General features: G+C 32.9%; 1 protein-coding gene, 1 long non-coding RNA gene and 1 pseudogene across 16 annotated transcripts; 1 reads left to right on the top strand and 2 right to left on the bottom strand.

Annotated features, from left to right (window-relative positions):
• Nucleotides 1-532: 532 nt before the first annotated feature.
• Nucleotides 533-8,837, bottom strand: LOC123916174. 15 transcript variants are annotated; one of them, XR_006812075.1, is made up of 11 exons: nt 8,763-8,837; nt 8,501-8,612; nt 8,328-8,390; nt 7,283-7,374; nt 6,582-6,648; nt 6,140-6,201; nt 5,522-6,052; nt 5,002-5,117; nt 2,669-2,759; nt 1,694-1,799; nt 671-1,316 (listed from the first exon to the last, which is right to left on the bottom strand). It is a non-coding gene; the product is annotated as an uncharacterized LOC123916174 (long non-coding RNA). The 15 variants fall into 15 exon arrangements; XR_006812071.1 differs by having other exon boundaries at nt 8,697-8,832; XR_006812074.1 differs by having other exon boundaries at nt 8,328-8,612.
• Nucleotides 8,838-11,002: 2,165 nt separating this feature from the next.
• On the top strand, nt 11,003-13,549 carry LOC123916173 (annotated as a pseudogene).
• A 717-nt stretch (nt 13,550-14,266) lies between these two features.
• On the bottom strand, nt 14,267-16,646 carry LOC123915138 (UDP-glycosyltransferase 79B30-like; the record flags this gene model as incomplete). Its single annotated transcript, XM_045966287.1, has 2 exons — nt 14,267-15,541; nt 16,384-16,646. Coding segments are annotated over 2 exons (1,140 nt in total), but the record flags the coding sequence as incomplete, so codon positions are not given.
• Nucleotides 16,647-17,883: the final 1,237 nt, after the last annotated feature.

Here is a 17,883-nt window from a genome sequence, read left to right as displayed (position 1 = left end):
TAGTTAAATTATTGAACAAATAGTATTTTTAAGGTCTTAATAATTACATGTTTTTTTTTAAAAAAATCATTTAGAACACGATACACAAACTTTTGAAAAAAAGTAAAAGCTGAAATTGAAAACTAAAAATTTAGAGGACTAAAATTTGAAGGAAATTTTTAAAGGGACTTAAAATAAAATTTAATATATTTAGAGGGACAAAAAATATATTTAATCCAAAAATTAATAATAGGTTTATAAATAGGTTATTAGGAACTATGGGATTGAAGATATGAAGATGCAATTCATAAGAGAAATAATCTTGATATATTTGGTTATGTAATTCATAAGAGAAATAAAGTTCGAAGGAAATTTTCAGACGGACTTAAAATAAAATTTGATATATTTGGTTATGTAATCAAGAAATCTGCCATTCTTTCTATTCAACCTTTGGTTATGTGAAACCTTTGGAAGCTCAAACACCTCATTCATTCATCTTTTCCCTACATCAATTTCCATCATGTCTAAAACCCTGACTTAGAATTGCCTAGAATTTTAAAGGAAGAGGTAAATCCACCATCTCATATACTAACTAAGAAAGTAATCCTATAGCAAATTATATTCTCAACATTTTAAAATCAATTCAGCCAAATTAAAACAACATCTATCAAATTCATTCAATGGCTAAGATCTCTTCATTGCATGATTGTTTGTGTCCTCGACTGCAGGGCATTCGAGTCTCCTCCTAACTCAACCAATCAACCACAAACAAAGAACCCCTCAACCCAAGTAACTAATTTTTATTCTAAAAAACAGCCTAATAAACCAGTATGTATAACATTGTATACAATTATACCATAAATCACATCATTTATTCTAAAGAAATAAGATATTGGTTATAAACCGTTGAAACTAAAATTCTTTATAGAAATTATAAACTAAGATGCAGGTTTACAAAAATGATGCACATATTACATTTGCTTGACAGAAGAACAAACCCAGCTGAATTCCCATTGCAGCCTCATCACCATCGTATTTGCCAAGACTTGAACCATAAGTTGATTAAAAAAAGGTTTAGAGCCAAAAGAATTTGCCATGAAAATTTACTAAAAACCAAAATGAAACAACAGAAATTATGCAAACTTCCAGATTCATCAAAATGAATAAATAACTGCATATATGATCTGCATACTCAACTCAGTCACAGGGGGTTAGCAGAGTGACCGTCTGATGATAAATGCACTCCAGCACACAATTGGGTCACACACATTGCACAAGGTTGTTGCTGGGTTTAGAGTAGACTCTTAATTAGTCCCTCAATCTTTTCTATTTAGTCCCTAAAAGTATATAAAAATAATAATTAGTCTATAATGTTTTATAAATAGTCTCTAAAGTTTTGTCAAATCCGACACATTAGTAGTCCAATAGCATCTTGTCAACATATAAAAAAATAAGAACTAACATGATGAATATGGCAAAACTCTAGGGACTACTTATAAACCATTACGGACTAATTGTTTTCATATACTTTAGAGAATAAGTTGGAAAGAGACTGATATTTCAAATTTTGAAGGATTAAATTGGAGGTTTACTCCTCCCTTTATAAAGTTGATCACGAGGCTGTGGAGATTAACACAATGTGAAGAGTTGAAATTAAGGATATATAAGACAGTATGTACACTTAGATGAATGTCTAATCTAAGTTTGACTTTACCTAGGTGCAATCTTTACATTGATGCATCATACTGAACCCAAATGTGGTAACTATATGAGTCAAAAGCTTGGGAGCATAGCTAATGTAGAGAGACATTGCATAACACCTGCATAAAGAGAAACCACATATCAATTTTTTCTGCTTCCCATAATTGAAGTTCCTGCAAAAATAAATGAGTATAAAAGGAATAATAGAACCTTGCATGACATTAAAAAGAGCAAGGGATACAAAAAACAAAGCAACTTTTTTAAGGATCCTAGAAGTTATTTAAAAACAGGAGCAGGAGATATTTTCTTTCTTTTAGATATGTGGGAACAGCATCGATGACAATGTGCAGAAATTAGCTAAGAGTATCTCGACTTAAAACATCAGAGCATGTTTCGGAGAAAGCTTTACAAAACCCTGTTTGATGTTCAATATAACCATTCTTAATCAGATTGTCCAGCTCCAATCATTTAACTGTATCTCAATAGAAGGACAGATCTATGAAAATGAGTCAAATATATTCCGCTTCATCTAGAGTCTATAGAAGAATACAGATTCACTATATACTTTAGTAAAAACAAACACGGTTTTTTCTTTAATAATGAAACTGAATGTGATCATTAAAAATAACATTGAGCAGATTGCACACTTGAATTACAATCCCACTACAGGTGTTCCAAAATGAATTACTAATTACTAATCACTTAAAAATCTCGATTTTTCCAACAAGAAAGCCAGCATATTTATTCTGTAAAATGCAAGTTGTAACTTCCAAGAATCACATTGTATGTGAATAATGTGTATAGTATGTCAATAAAACTAAAGCAAGTGGAAACATACATGAAAATCAACATTATCATATGCAAAATGCAAATCTGGAAACTATTCATAAAGGGAAACAAACTAACAACAATTAATAATCTTTGGTAATTTCGAATTTGAGTGCACTTAAGAGTAGGAAAACCAGAACAAAGTGCAGAAAAATCTTACATTGGATGCTAGGAGACCAGCAAAACAAATTAAATCATCCCAGGGATACAAGAAAAACCGGTGCATAATATTGCTTGAGGGTTGCTGAATTCTGCAAATAATACATGACTAAAAACTACCATTTTTTGTAACCCTCCCAACGAAATGTAAATTCTTCATGCTCATGACAAACAATGACAAACCAATTACTAAATCCCTAAATTGTGAAAAAAGAAAAACATGAGTTGCAAAAAATACATAAAAATTCATCTGAAAAGTGAATGAGAAGCAGGTAAAAGGAATGATTCAGTCCTAATATTGTAGGTTCCAGACAATCTAGTCTCTTAAATTACCAGATTTCCAAAATGACAGAAGTAATTTAAAATCCTTTACACCGTAAGGCCTTTTGGATCGGTTAATCTAGTCCCTGATATCTAATGTGATTGAGAATTTTCGGTTTTAGGGATGTATTGATAATTTGTATGTTGCAGGACCAAATTATGTTAATGAAACACTGATGAGAACCTAAATATGGCAAGTGGCTTTGAAAGTTGGAGGTTCCATAGTTGTAGATTGTGGAAATAAGACATTCTGGCATAGAACTTTATCAGAGTCCATTTAGTTCTAAAGAAGGACATTCTGACATTCTACTTGTGTTTTTTCAATATTAGGATTAGCTTTAGCAACAACAAATCACAACCATTAAATAAGTAATTGTTTGGGATGCTTGCAGTAGATGTGGTATGACCTAGATCACTCTCTATGAGGTAGTTTTTTGTTGAGTTGAGATCTATGAAGCACAAACACTCATCAGATTAGGAATGTCCTTGTGTCGGACATGCGTCTGTGTCCAACACCGACACATATGATTACATTGAATTATGTCAATTTCTCAAATTAGTATTGACGTCGACGTGTTAGTGTCAGTGTCGAGTTTGTGCTTCATAGGTTAGGATAGGATCAAACTCAAATTCTAAAATTTAAATTGAAATAAGCATAAGCAGATAGCATTAAAAAGCAGGCAAATTTACATTGATTTACCATATATAAACTAAATATTCAAACTTAAACAACATTATCCAGCAAGGAAAATTAATCCTATTCATAAGTATTCCATTTTCAATTTTATCTCGTAGGGGCTAGGCTTTACTTTATGTGGATGAACAATTACACACATATACTATAATACTAGTAAACAGAAAATTAAGAATACGAAACATAGATGCAAAAAATCTACCAAACTAAGCCACATGCTATGATCTACATTTTAATGTCTGAATTGCAGCAGGTTACAAATCTTACGGCTGAGATGCTTCCTGTAGTTCCAAATTTGGAGGCTTAGCAGCACTTGAATTTGTAGGAAGTTAGAGCTTAGCGGTACTATGGATGGTGTTGAAGAAACAAAATGAAGTAACTACCCAAAGGAACTGGTTGATGACATACCATTTCCAGAATACAGGAAGGAGAATCCACAAAAGTGTCTCACATCCAACAATGCCAGAAATGTGGAATATGAGCATAGTAACTGAGAAGTTCATGTCAGCCATAGTTGTAACTGTATGACAGAATAGAGATGTCAAACACAGGAAAACAGTTGGGATGATTGTTGGAAGGGGTTGGTGTTTAAACCTTGATACTTGATTCCAATTAAACCAACCTCCAAACTCATCAGAATAAATAAGCTTTATGATTATGCTTATCCGTATAGCGTATGGAGAAAACTAAAAGTGTATATATATATATATATATATAGTAGAGAAAATGTGTGTGTGTGTGTGTGTGTCTATATATATATATATATATATATATATATATATATATATATATATATATATATATATATATATATATATATATATATATATATATATATATATCCATTTTGTGCGTATGGAAGGAAAATGCAGAAAGGAGTGGGATAGATAGAACAGAAGCGTGGAATTAGAAGTTGCGCGATGGTTCCTCGCGAGTATAATTTAGTACTGTGTTATTGGCAGGATGTTCAAACCTTTTAAGGAGTATAATTTACCTTTAAGGAGTATAATTTAATGCTTATAATTTGGGGCAAGAAAAATGATTTTTATGCCACTAAGTAAGGAGTAAAATCCAAACAACGGTAAATGTAATGATAGAAAACAAACACAAACAAAAAGATATTGGAGGGGGAAAAAAAGCATCAGGTAGAACATGACAAAAATCATTTCTCATGGTGGAACTAAAACCAAAACAGTCACCATAAAAAACCACAACTAAATAAAAAGATGTTTGTCCTCAAAGTAGGCAATAATACAGTCACCGTTCATGGATTCATCAAACTTTAAAATAGAAATAGAACATGTCCAAGAGGTACTCACATATCATCAAGAATGTATTTTAATTGCCACCATGCTTTTTCCCAAAGATTCTACCTTCTTTCTTTTGATCACCATGTTTCAGTTGCCCCAGCTCCCACCATGACATCAGGCCCCTACTGAAAAGGCAATAAACAACATATGAACTAACAAACAGGCTGATTAGAGAAACAAAATAGTAGAGGAAACAACAACAATGGAAGAGCTTCAGCGGCAAGAAAAGACTAACAACAATTAGGACTAATCCAAGGAGCATTCTTGCTTTATGATCATGAACTCATTTGTGAAATAGAACAACATAAAATTGATGTGAATCCACAACAACATTTAATTAAAATCACGATGTGCATATATAGAAATGAAATAAAACAACATAAATTTAATGAGAATCCACAACAACGTTTTAAGAAACACATGGTGTGCAGATATAAAATTGAAATAGAACAACATAAAATTGAAATAGATGAGTAAATTCTAACATACCAACAACAACAACAATAGAAAACTGCAGATGAAGGAATACCATTGATGAATATATGCGCCAGAGAATATACAGAGGAATGATTTCCGTCCTTGGAAGCCATCAGCGAACAATCCTCCGAAGGTGCCTGGTACGCGCTTCATTTCCTCCCAACAGTGGTCTATGAAGGATTTTGTATTGTTAATATATAGGATTTAAAGGCAGAGAAACAGGTGCATAATATTGCTTGAGGGTTGCTGAACTCCGCAAATAATACATGTATACCATTTTTCGAAACCCTCGCAACGAAATGTATGACAAACCAATTATTAAATCCCTAAATTGTGAGAAAATAAAACACAAATTGTAAAAAATACATGAAAATTGAACAGAAAAGTGAATGAGAAGCCGGTAAAAGGAATGGTTGTCCTAAAATTGTAGGTTTCAGACAATTCCAGTCTCTTAAATTACCGAAATTCCAAAATGACGGAAGTAATTGAAAATCCATTACACCGTAAGGCCTTTTGTCTGGGCTATATCACATCTACTGCAAGCATCCCAAAATGATGGTCTGATTATAAATGCAGCACAAAACTGGTCCACACATTGTGAAAAGTTTATGTTAAGGATTCAGTATTTACACTTCAGAATGATGCCTAATCTAAGTTTGCTATACTTTACCTTGGTGCAACCTTTACATGGTGCATCATTCCGAACCCAATGTTGAGAGACGCTGTATATACCTGCATAAAAGGACCTTACTTTTTTCATGGAATTGATATAATTTAAACTTGACAATAAAAACAAATTCACTTGAGAAATTCAACAATCATGTTTCTTGTTGTTATTCCAAAGCTTGTAAAATAAAAAGTTACTTATTGTGTGAGAAAAAAAGGATCCCATTTGTGAAGTTTTAGAAGGAATAGCGGCGAAAAACGACCCAAAATAACAATTCAAATGTTTCAAAGGCCTAGAATAGCAACTTGGATAGGATAGGAGGTACTGCTACAAATTCATCAGGGAAAATGATCAGTAATTGTTTTTGCAAAGGCGTAATATTGACCCTTTTCTAGCATTGAGCTAAAATTTAAATGAAGAGAAAGAAGAATCCTCAAGTTTCTACCTTAATTTGAGGCTGTTAAAAAGTTTACATATTGGACAGCTTTCTCAAGCATGGTGCTGATATCCCCCTGCAGGTCACCAATTTGAACAAAAACCTTAGTTCAGAGCTTTCATTAAAAAGGAAAGCTATTCTCTCCAGTTTCATATATAAGCAAAGATTCTTCTTTCAGTTTCATAGAATAACTGATGTATCTCGTCCATAATATGAACCAGATATATCAATTATTCAATGTATCTAAAAAAAGAATATTTGCTTATATATGAAACCAGAGGGAATACCTTAGTTCCGCCGGGGACAAGCTTTAGTAGGATTTTCGACCTTTCATTTATTTTTCAAATGAACTAGTCTTAGGACACTTGAAGAAGTTTAAGAAGGAGGCATTGGAGAGAAGTAGGCATGGTGGCCAACCAAGGCAGTGAAATCGAGACAATCAAACAGTTCTTTTCTATACAATGCAAAATGAAACCATGGTAAGAGCCATCTTTTTGCATATATGAAATCACATTGCATGGACAAGAACAGAATATCATAGATCTTGAGGGAACAAACATGAAAAACAATTTTATCATATGCAAAGGGCAAATATGGAAACTAATCATAAAGGGGACAAACAAAACAACAACAACGAAAGATCCTTGCTAATTTTGAAATTGAGAGCACATCAATTTGAAAAGACAGGACCAAGTGTAACAAAATCTTACATTGGTTCCAAGGAGGCTGCAAAAAAAAAAATCATTCCAGCATAAGATCGAGAAAAACAGGTTGCACAATATTGCTTGATGTTTGGTGAACTCTGCAAATAATACAATGTATTAACTACCATTTTACGAAACAGTTGCAATGAATTGTATATTCTTTATGCTCATCAGAAACAGTGCAAAAAGTAGGAGACATGAAAAATAAACAGATGAATATTGTTTAAGAAAAAAACAAAAGGAATGAATAATCAATTGAGCTCTAAAATTGTAGGTTTCGGACAATTTAGCCCCTGAAACTGACATAATTCCAACATAATCTATGGAATTGAAAATTCTTGGTGACATAACTCCTTTCTGGATAGGTCAATCTAGTCCCTGATATCTAATGTGGTCAAGGATTTTCAATTCCAACAATATTTTATCCCCCACAATCGGTGTTCATAGGAGTAATTTGCCATTTAACAGGACTGGTCAAAAGAATTAAAAGTGGACTTAAGTGTTCATAGACATTACTTCATTTGTTTTTTTTTTTTTGAAGCATTGAACTTAGCAGGATATTTCCAATATGGATCACCTGTTTTCAGTTTCAGCCTCTTTAATTTCTATCAAATTCCCAAGCCAATATATTTGTATTCAATTTGTATTATTTTTTTCCCTTTTGGGATTAGTTTTAGCAACAATAAATAAACCACAGCTGTTAATTAAGTCTTTACTAGGCTAATAACAATCAGGACACCATTCCAAGAGATATGTATAAAATAAATGAAGAAAAGGAACATGTACACTCAATATTGATCTACAGTCTACAGAATACTACAAGCGATGGAGGAACTTCTAGACTAAGGCTAGAGAATATGCAAATTTGTTTATAAATACCCTATGCATGAGCCCTAGGTCGGTAGGAACATTACTATATGCAGCACCGGGGTTCAACCCAGACACTTTACTTATTCACATTAAAATTTAAAATTCTAGCCACCAGACTAGTTAACCAAAAGAAATATCATATGCATGCAATAAATAAACCTATGGAGCACCCAGCACATACACGGGTCGTTAATTTGCCTTCATCAAATCAAGTCTTACGGCTGAGTTTCCTGTGGTTCCAGATCTGGGTTTCGAAGTGTTCCACGGAAGAGCTTAGTGATATTATCCATAATCATGATGAAGTTTAAGAAGCACAATGAGGTAACCACTAAAAGGAACATGTTGAAGACATACCATTTCCAGAAAACAGGGAGGAGAATCCACAAAAGTGTCTCACATCCAACAACACCGGATATGTGGAATATGATTCTGGTAGTTGAGAAGTTCATGTCAGCCATTGTTGCAACTGTATGACAAAATAGAGATGTCAGAAACAGGAAACAAATCGGGCTGGATTGTTCGAATGGGTTGTTAGTAGTAGTGTTTAAACCTTGATATTTTATTCCAATTGAACCCAACTCCAAGGACATTAAAATAGTGTATGCTTTATGCTTACTCATTCTGTGACGTTGATCTTGTTATTGGAGAAAATCAAGCTTTGGAAAGGAAAGAAGAGAATTGTTATTGTTTTGTAGGCAAGAACAATAAAAGGGCTGCCTTATATATAAAATTTTATTGTCGCCAATGTCCACGGTCAGCTCAGTCAACCGGCACCAAATATTAAATTTTAATAAGAGTTTATATATAAAAAAAAATATCTGTTTTAAATTTGAATTGTTTGATTTTAATCTCATGGTTTTAAATCCAGATTCATATGCTATAGGAATTCTTTCATTTCTAATTTTATTAATAAAATAATGCATTGTGAAGTGCTAGGAAAGAGCTTTAACAATTTTTTTTGAAAAAGAAAGAGCTTCAACAATTGTTGGTGGACTTAGGGAAAGTGACGTACCAATGTACTCTAGTGAGGATCTATTATCCGTGATTGTAAGTGTCAAATCATATTATTAATTTTTAGACATATATTTTTCTATAAATAGAGAATGTTTTATTCATAGAAAAATTGAGCAATGGAGCAACAATGTAAGATTTTCAATTAGGATTTGCCACCGATACGAAACTAGGGAAACACTTATTAAATTGAGTCTCTTGGCCACGAGAGGAGATTTGGGTTTTGGGTAGAATTAAGATTAATTCTTGTAACCCAATTGAAAATTTCTTTGTAAAGTTACTCTTTGATATAGTGGAACGGATGGGCTGCGCTCTCTCCCCTAGACTAGGTTATTGTTGGACTGAACTGAGTAAACAAACATTGTGTTCTTTCTTCTCTTTATCTTCTTTATCGATGTTATTATTATTATTAAGCTAAATTGCACTTTTGGCCTCCTAAATTTTAGAAAATTGCGATTTTGGCCCCCTATGTTTCAAAATAGCACTTTTGACCCCTGTGTTTACCTCCTTTTACAAAAGGTCAATTTGACCAAGTCAAAGCTGATGTGGCAAGTCACTTAAGTGACTTAACTACCACATCGGTTATTTTTGTCACTTAATTTTTTTTTTTAATAAAAAAAACAAAAGAAAGGAAGAGTAAGAGTCATTGCGTGATGAGACTATCTTCCATAAAAGACAAGAGAATGGAACACTATTGTTATAACTTTTTAAATTTGACTAATTTGTCAGTAGGGGTGTGATTGTATTCTTGCATTAGGATATCTATGATGATATAATATAATACATTGTACAAATTGTTAGTTGATTCAGTGATAATTGGCGCTGAACTTGGTAGGGAAGACCACGGTTCGATCCCCGCAACTGCGATCGAGACGGGGCTGGAACCACTTAATGCCTGAACTGACCCCCGAATAAAATTAAACTGATGGTGAAAGAAAAAAAAAAAAAAAAGAATATAATATGTTATGTTTTTGCGGTTTGAGAAATTGTAGAAACCGCAGTTTGATAAAAGGGTGTTAAGGTTTGTATGGTAGATGTTGTTGGCTGTATAGTTAGTTACCTCTGTTGTTAAAATTACAGAAGTAGTAGAAGTTTTGTGTGCAGCATTGGAAATGATATGCATTGCCATATCTGTATAGTTACCTCTGTTGCCTGTATAGTTAACTTAGATTCATGTTCCTTCATGCGAGTCTAAGGGTGTGTTTGGTTCGAAGTAATTGAAGGGGATGAGAGGGGAGGGGAGGGAATATTTTAAATTATTTATGTTTGGTTCAATTTTTATGAGGGGAGGGGAGGTGAGAGGAGGTGAGCAAAATCCCTCCTAAACCCACTTTTTGTTTTCCCCCAAATTGGAGGGATTTAGAGGGGAGGGGAGGTAAAGTACTACAATATTAATTAAATTGACATTGTTATCCCTAATTTTACGTTGAAATCCAAAACTATCTATTTGATCATCTTGCTTTACTTTTTAAGTCACATCACTATTTTGTATTTATCCTACATATTTTACTTGCCGAAATTATTTTTATATTTTTCTTATTAATTTTCTGTTTTAGTTTTTATTTACATTTTCATTTATTTTGCTTTTCTATTGTTTAACAATTTATCTTTACGTTTTTTTATTCATGTTTTCATTTACGTTTACTACTGTTTTGTACTATTGCTATATTTTTATATTTTTGGGTACATGTTCTATGGCAAAAATTAATATCCATAAGTCCAAATTTATGTATGATGCATAAGTGAATTACAGCCACTTGATCATGGAATTTTTTTTGCCACGTGTTATGATCTCAAGTTGTCACCCTGTGAACCTGAGTCACAGGATCCACACATCTCTCACTTCTCCACTTCCCCTTCTCTTCTCTGAATCGCCACCGTCTTTCTTCTCTCTATCGCCACTGTGTTGCTTCTGTTCATCGCCACCATGATTCGCCGTCGTGTTCGTGTTTCTTCTCTGTATCGCCACTGTGACTTCGCCGTCGTGTTTGTTCTGTGTATCGTCTTCTCCGTCACTTAGAAGCTGCGATTGAATTCTCGAAATTGGAGATTCAATTTGCGCCTAACTCTAACAATATTCTAATTTCATCTTGGGATTATGTAAGTTTCGTTTTTCCTTGTTAATTTGATTTTGTTTCTGATATTCTATTAGCTTCTAGGTTTTGATTTTTTAGTAATGTTCATGATTTTTAAATTCATCCATGAATGTTGTTTTTGCCTGAAACCATTAGGCAAGTAGTTTGGTTTCACAAAAAAAACCATTAAACATTTTAATTAGTTGGTTTTAGCTTCTGTATTTTATTGTGTTGTAATGTGTGGGTTGATTATTGTATTTTATTGATTCTGATATTGCTGGACTAGAGTATGCAGCAAAGTACAAGACCTTGATCTACCTTGTTGGTTTAGCATCTGCTGAGATTATTGCTGACATCCCTAGCGTGAATCGATTATTCAGACATAAGATTGGTATCTTTGCAGCAGCTAGAATATATTCACTCAGTAATATGACCAATAGAGAGAGCTATGATGTATGAAAGGGTTTTTGTTTTTGCTTAATTATGCTTCAATTGTGTTTGAGTATTGTTAATTTAATCTTAATTTGATTTGTTAGATTCTGAACTTGTTAAGATTTTAGACTGTGAAACTCGATCCTTGAGTAAGGGTTATATTTTTGAAGACTTAGATTAGCTATAATTAGTTATTGAATTTAAGATTGCTTTTGTTAGATTCTGATTTTTTAGATGCTGCTGAATTGATTAGACTTGTTTGGAGATTGTGATTGTGTTAAGCTAGGTATATTATGATGATGATAATTTGAATTATGAAGTGAGTTTGGTGTGTATTTGTTGCATTTCTAAAACTGTGATTGTAGGTTGAGCTGCAATTGAGCTTGGTTGGTTGCTGCTAGTATTGACTTATTTTCTGAAATAGCTTGAAATGACAAAAAATGCTTCTGCCTTGTGTGATTTAGTAACAACATTTCAACAGAGTAATGTCTTTCATTTAGTTTTGATGGTAGTGATTTTGCATCATGTGCTTAGGATATATTTTGAATATTTGTTTGTTGCTAAGTTTCTTATGTTTATGTCTTACAGTCTAATATGCACATTGCAGGCTGAGAAAATAGGACTGGACTCGATGGATGTTGAAGCTTTGAAGAAGCTCAACAAAAATAAGAAACTAGTGAAGAAATTGGCTAAGAAGTACCATTCCTTTTTAGCTTCTGAAGCTGTTATCAAGCAGATTCTGCGTCTTTTGGGTCTGGACTCAACAAGGCAGGCATGTGTTTTATTTTGAGCCTTTTGGAGCATTTTCAATTATTAATAACCTATTGTATTTGGTTCATACTTTATCATCCTGCTTCAATTATTTCTAGGTCTGATTTGGATATTTTGCATGGCTTTGCAGGAAAGTTCCCTACCCTTGTTTCCCATCAAGAATCTCTTGGGGCTAAGGTTAATGAGACCAAGGCTATGGTCAAATTCCAGCTTAAGAAAGTGTTGTGCATGGGAGTAGCTGTTGGCAATGTCAGTATGGATGAAAAGCAAATCTTCCAGAATGTGCAACTGAGTGTTAACTTCCTCGTGTCCTTATTGAAAAAGAACTGGCAAAATGTGAGTATTCCTCTAATAACATTGAGTAAAATCATTGCTCTATTACCTTCTATTTTGTGGTAGTTATCTTGACATGATTCACCATTTATTTTTAATTAAGAAATGGTGCTTGTAGCGAGTGCTGCTTTAGTTTGCATTCTTTTTTTAAGCTTTTGCCTCGAATAACCTTGTGAAGATGTAGCAATAGCATGTTTTCAAATTTGACAATATATGTTCTTCAGTCAGTAAAACTGCTGTGAATTGTTTTTTTTTTTTTGCGCTGCTGCTGCGAATTACTTTTGCTTCTATTCTTTGCTTTAAAATATTTAATCTGGTTAAACCTGACATCCATCTAATGTAAAACTATTGTTGGTTTCAGGTCAGGTGCTTGTATCTGAAGAGTTCGATGGGCAAATCACACCGTGTCTTTTAAACGATTGTTTTTAAATTCAATGTATCTGAAATGTGCATTTGATATTTATGTTACTTAATGCTACAGGTTTGGACTGAATGGTGCTGATGTATTGAAAAAAAAGACCCACTTACTGAACTTTTTGCAGACTACTACTTATGATATCTTTGAAGAGTCTTGGTTTTTCTTCTTCAGCTCAAGTCAAACTGTATAGATCATACTGGTTCAATAAGATAGGGGTGATGGTAGTGCTTGGTTATTGATCACATTTGTTCTATAGTTTAAGGCGAAAATGGAAATGCATTTGTGAATAAGTGTGTACTATAGGTTGTGAATAATGGTTTGAATATTCAGGATTTAAAAAATCTATTTTACTCTCATAGTCAATATTAATGGGTTCACAACACTGAAACCATTTAACAAGACTAATGGTTTCAGTGTATAACATGTTGAAACCATTTTACAAGAGTAATGATTTTAGTGTACAATTTTTATTCAAAGCCATTTAACAATAATAATGTTATACTAGATTCACTTATAATCTGCCAATATTAAGGATTTTAAAAATCTATTTTACCCTCATAGTCAATATTAATGGGTTAACAAAACTGAAACTATTTAACAAGACTAATGGTTTCAGTGTATAACATATTGAAACCATTTAACAAGACTAATGGTTTCAGTGTATAACATTAGTCAATGGATTATAAATATACTAGTAATTACTACTATTGATATGGACTAAGCAGTGTATAATTTTTCAAGTCAAGAATTGCGAGAATTAGTGTCATGTTTCTTTTACTTGTCTAGTTCTTTATGAATTATCTTTTGGTGTGAAAGGTAAAAAGATTTAGGCTTTTTTATAGTTAAGACTTAAGATGAAAAAAACGGGAGTGACTTTGAGAGATGAGAGGAAAGATATAGGGGAATTTCGTATTTTGTTTGAAAGAAAATTATTAAAGGAGGTAGGAGGAGAATGTTTATGATCAATATTCTTGTTTTTTTACTCATAGTCAATATTAATGAGTTAACAACACTGAAACCATTTAACAAGACTAATGGTTTCAGTGTATAACATGTTGAAACCATTTAACAAGAGTAATGGTTTCAGTGTATAATCTTTATATAAAATCATTTAACAATAATAATGTTCTATTACAAAACCATTAGACAAGTATTTTGGTTTCTCATAGAAGACTATCAAGCAAGTATATACAATCAAGTAAAGTAGCAATTGTAACAAAAAAAAAAAAAAACAAAATAGCAATCCTTTTTAATCTTTCAATATTCCACTAGTATGATAGTATAAGGGAAACTAAAGTAGTAATCAATTTTATACTTTCAATTGAAAGATAGCAAAATTTGCTATCAAATTTGAAGCCTCGACATAACATAATTTCTTTACAAGCATACCTATCAAAAGAGAGACAAAATCCATACAAACCGACTCCCAAACTGAAACGATGGTAATGACTGACCATGTTATACTCCATAAAGATAAATCAATTATTTTCCAAAACAATCTCTTGAAGCTTCTTGCAGAAATCATCAATATAAGATGACTCGAGATCTTCATTAAGCAACATCTCTCTAATCTTTTCATGATTAGCCTTTACTTCCTTACTAATTTCATTCTCATCATCCATCACAATACTAACAGCTTTACAAACACTATCCTTAGTATCCAATCCATCTTCACATTTCTCAACTTCCACACCAACTTTCAAATTATTTCCCATCATTCTAGCATTCAATATCTGATCACCAACATTTGGCAACAAAACCAATTGACATTTATTCACCAATGCCTCAGACAAAGAACCTGAACCACAGTGTGTAATGAAACATCCAACAGAAGGGTGTTCCATAATCAACTGTTGTTGAACCCAACCACCATAAACAACACCTCTTCCTTCAACCCTTTCTAAAAACCCTTCTGGTAATGCTTCTTCAATTGTTGTAAAACCAAAAGGAGGTTTCAATGCTGCAAAAAATGGCATACCGGTTAACTCAAGACCAAACATTAATTCTTGAAATAGATTTGGCCTTAAAATACATTCACTTCCAAAACAACAATAAACAACTGAATCTGTTTTGAATCCACCAAGCCAATTAGCCCATTTTTCATCCAAAACAGAATTTGGGTTTTCAAGTATAACCGGTCCTGAAGTAAGAACCGGTTTATTAAACTGTTTCTGAATGTAATCAAAAAAAGGTCCTTCAATTTCTCTGCATGTTCTGTATCCTAATGCATCAGCTTCATTCAATGCAATGGCTTGTCTATCATAGTAAAGAACATTGCTACCAAAAGATTCTTTCCTTTTAGCAGCAAAGGCTTTTGCTTCATGACTATGAAGCTTGATAGATGAATCAGGGTAACTTGAAGGAGGTTCCATGAGATCAAATTCAGATATCCTTTATCAGTGACAGAAATTATGTTAAGAGTTAAGACATAACTCAAGATTATCATCGATCAAACACAGTAACATTTATAATCATATCATACATGTCACAACTATATGGCAATATAATCTAAGGATAACTAACCTAGTGAAGATACAGTATATTGATTTTCACATGACATGAGGTTCATCAAACAAACCTCATATATAATTAGATACTAACCTCTCTTGCCAATCGCTCACCCATTATGTCCACACCATCAGCCAGATATTCAAATTACACAGAAAACTACCCTAACATTAATCTTACATCTCATAAACACAGTCCAAAAGCACATATTCAACAAGATAGTTTCTGAAATAACCTTTTGAGCGTGCTGTAAATTATATATAACATTATGCATCTTGGATTCAAAGGCAAAACCATTAAGTACATCTAATGGTTTTACATTAAAACTATCCAAAACCATTCCAATATTATTCATCTTGGGTTCAAAGTCATAACAATGCATAAGTAAACAAACTTGAAGTCACAACAGTTCTAAAAATCACATACACATCTAGTTAGAAACTCATATCTCATCTTAAAAAAAAAATTAAGCAACTAAGTAACTGCAATTACTTGAAAGCATTTTTCAAACCATTTCCAAAAATTAAAGCAACTAACTAACTGCAATTAAGCATCTAAAAATCACATACACATCTAGTTAGAAAATCATGCAACAACAAAACCATTTCCAACCAACTAATTGCAATTACTTGAAAGCATTTTTCAAACTCAACAACAAAATTAAGAGCAATTACTGCAGTAAGCACAAACCTGATTTCGTTTCATTTTGATGATAATGATGATACAGTGATGTTGGGCTTTGATTTCCGGCGAGGATGATGGCGATGAAAGATGATTTATGCGTTGATGATGATGGCGATGGTGATGATGTTGAGCTTTGATGGGTTTTGATGATTTCCGGCGAGGGTGATGATGATGGCGATGGTGATGATTTTTCAACTTTTGATGGGTTTTGATGATTTCCGGCGAGGGTGATGTTGATGGCGACAGTGATGATGAAAATGGTTTCCGTTTATGCGATGGTGATGAAAATGGCGAGGGTGATGTTCGTTTTCGTTTGGAGAGGGCCGCAAAGGAGATGGGCTGTTGAGATGGCTTTGGAATTGGGGGTGTATGACAAAGGAGGGGTGTATGAAGCAGACTTATGCACCGTGCATAAGTATGGCTTATGCACAGTAACCGGACCCATGTTCTATATATTATTTTATTTATTATTACATTTTGTTGCGTCTATTATTTCAATATTATTACGTTTTTTTTTTCACAGGGAGTGACTTTATATCATATTGTATTTTAATAAAATATTAATAAATTCTTCTTTTTTTTGACATAATAATAAATTCTTTTTATATATTTATAGATGTAAATAATTTAAAACTATAATTTTTTTCCGGTTAGAAGGATCATAAATATTGAGAGTTTTTTTTTTACAAAAAAATATTGAGAGATTATTATAAACATATTGTATAGTTTAATTTATGAGACTATTTCAAGATTATAAGGATAAAAAAGTAAATTAATATTAAAATTTCTCCTCTCCCCCTCGTGAACCAAACACATATGTTGTTAAAATCCCTCACCTCCCCTCCCGTTCCCTCGTTTGAACCAAACATATATGTAATTAAAAATCTCCCCTCCCTTCCCCTCCCCTCCCTTCCCCTCTATTAAAATCCCTCACCTCCCCTCCCCTTCCCCTCTATGAAAATGTAAATAAAAACTAAAACAGAAAATTAATGAGAAAAATATAAAAATAATTTCGGCAAGTAAAATATGTAGGATAAATACAAAATAGTGATGTGACTTAAAAAGTAAAGCAAGATGATCAAATAGATAGTTTTGGATTTCAACGTAAAATTAGGGATAACAATGTCAATTTAATTAATATTGTAGTACTTTACCTCCCCTCCCCTCCAAATCCCCCCAATTTGGGGGAAAGTGATGAAAGTTCAAAAGCAAGTATTTTCGTTATATCGTATCCACAGGGACAAGTGTGATATCAAACGTTGATTTGCAATTTCCATGATTTTAAGTGCGGGTTTTTGTAAGATTTGTTTTGAAAACATAAAAGTGCGATTTAAAAGGATTTTTAAACTTTCGGATAACAAGAAGTTGTCGGGACTAGATTCATTATCTCGTTAGCATGTATCCATCAACCTCACTATATATATTTCATTTACCAATCATTATTATCACATATCACACATCGAATGTATCCGTGTCCGGATTACGCCGTGAAATCTATTATATCT

Source organism: Trifolium pratense, linkage group LG3 (genome assembly GCF_020283565.1).
Source record: "Trifolium pratense cultivar HEN17-A07 linkage group LG3, ARS_RC_1.1, whole genome shotgun sequence".
NCBI lineage: Eukaryota > Viridiplantae > Streptophyta > Magnoliopsida > Fabales > Fabaceae > Trifolium > Trifolium pratense.
This window is presented reverse-complemented; position numbering and strand designations above follow the sequence as displayed.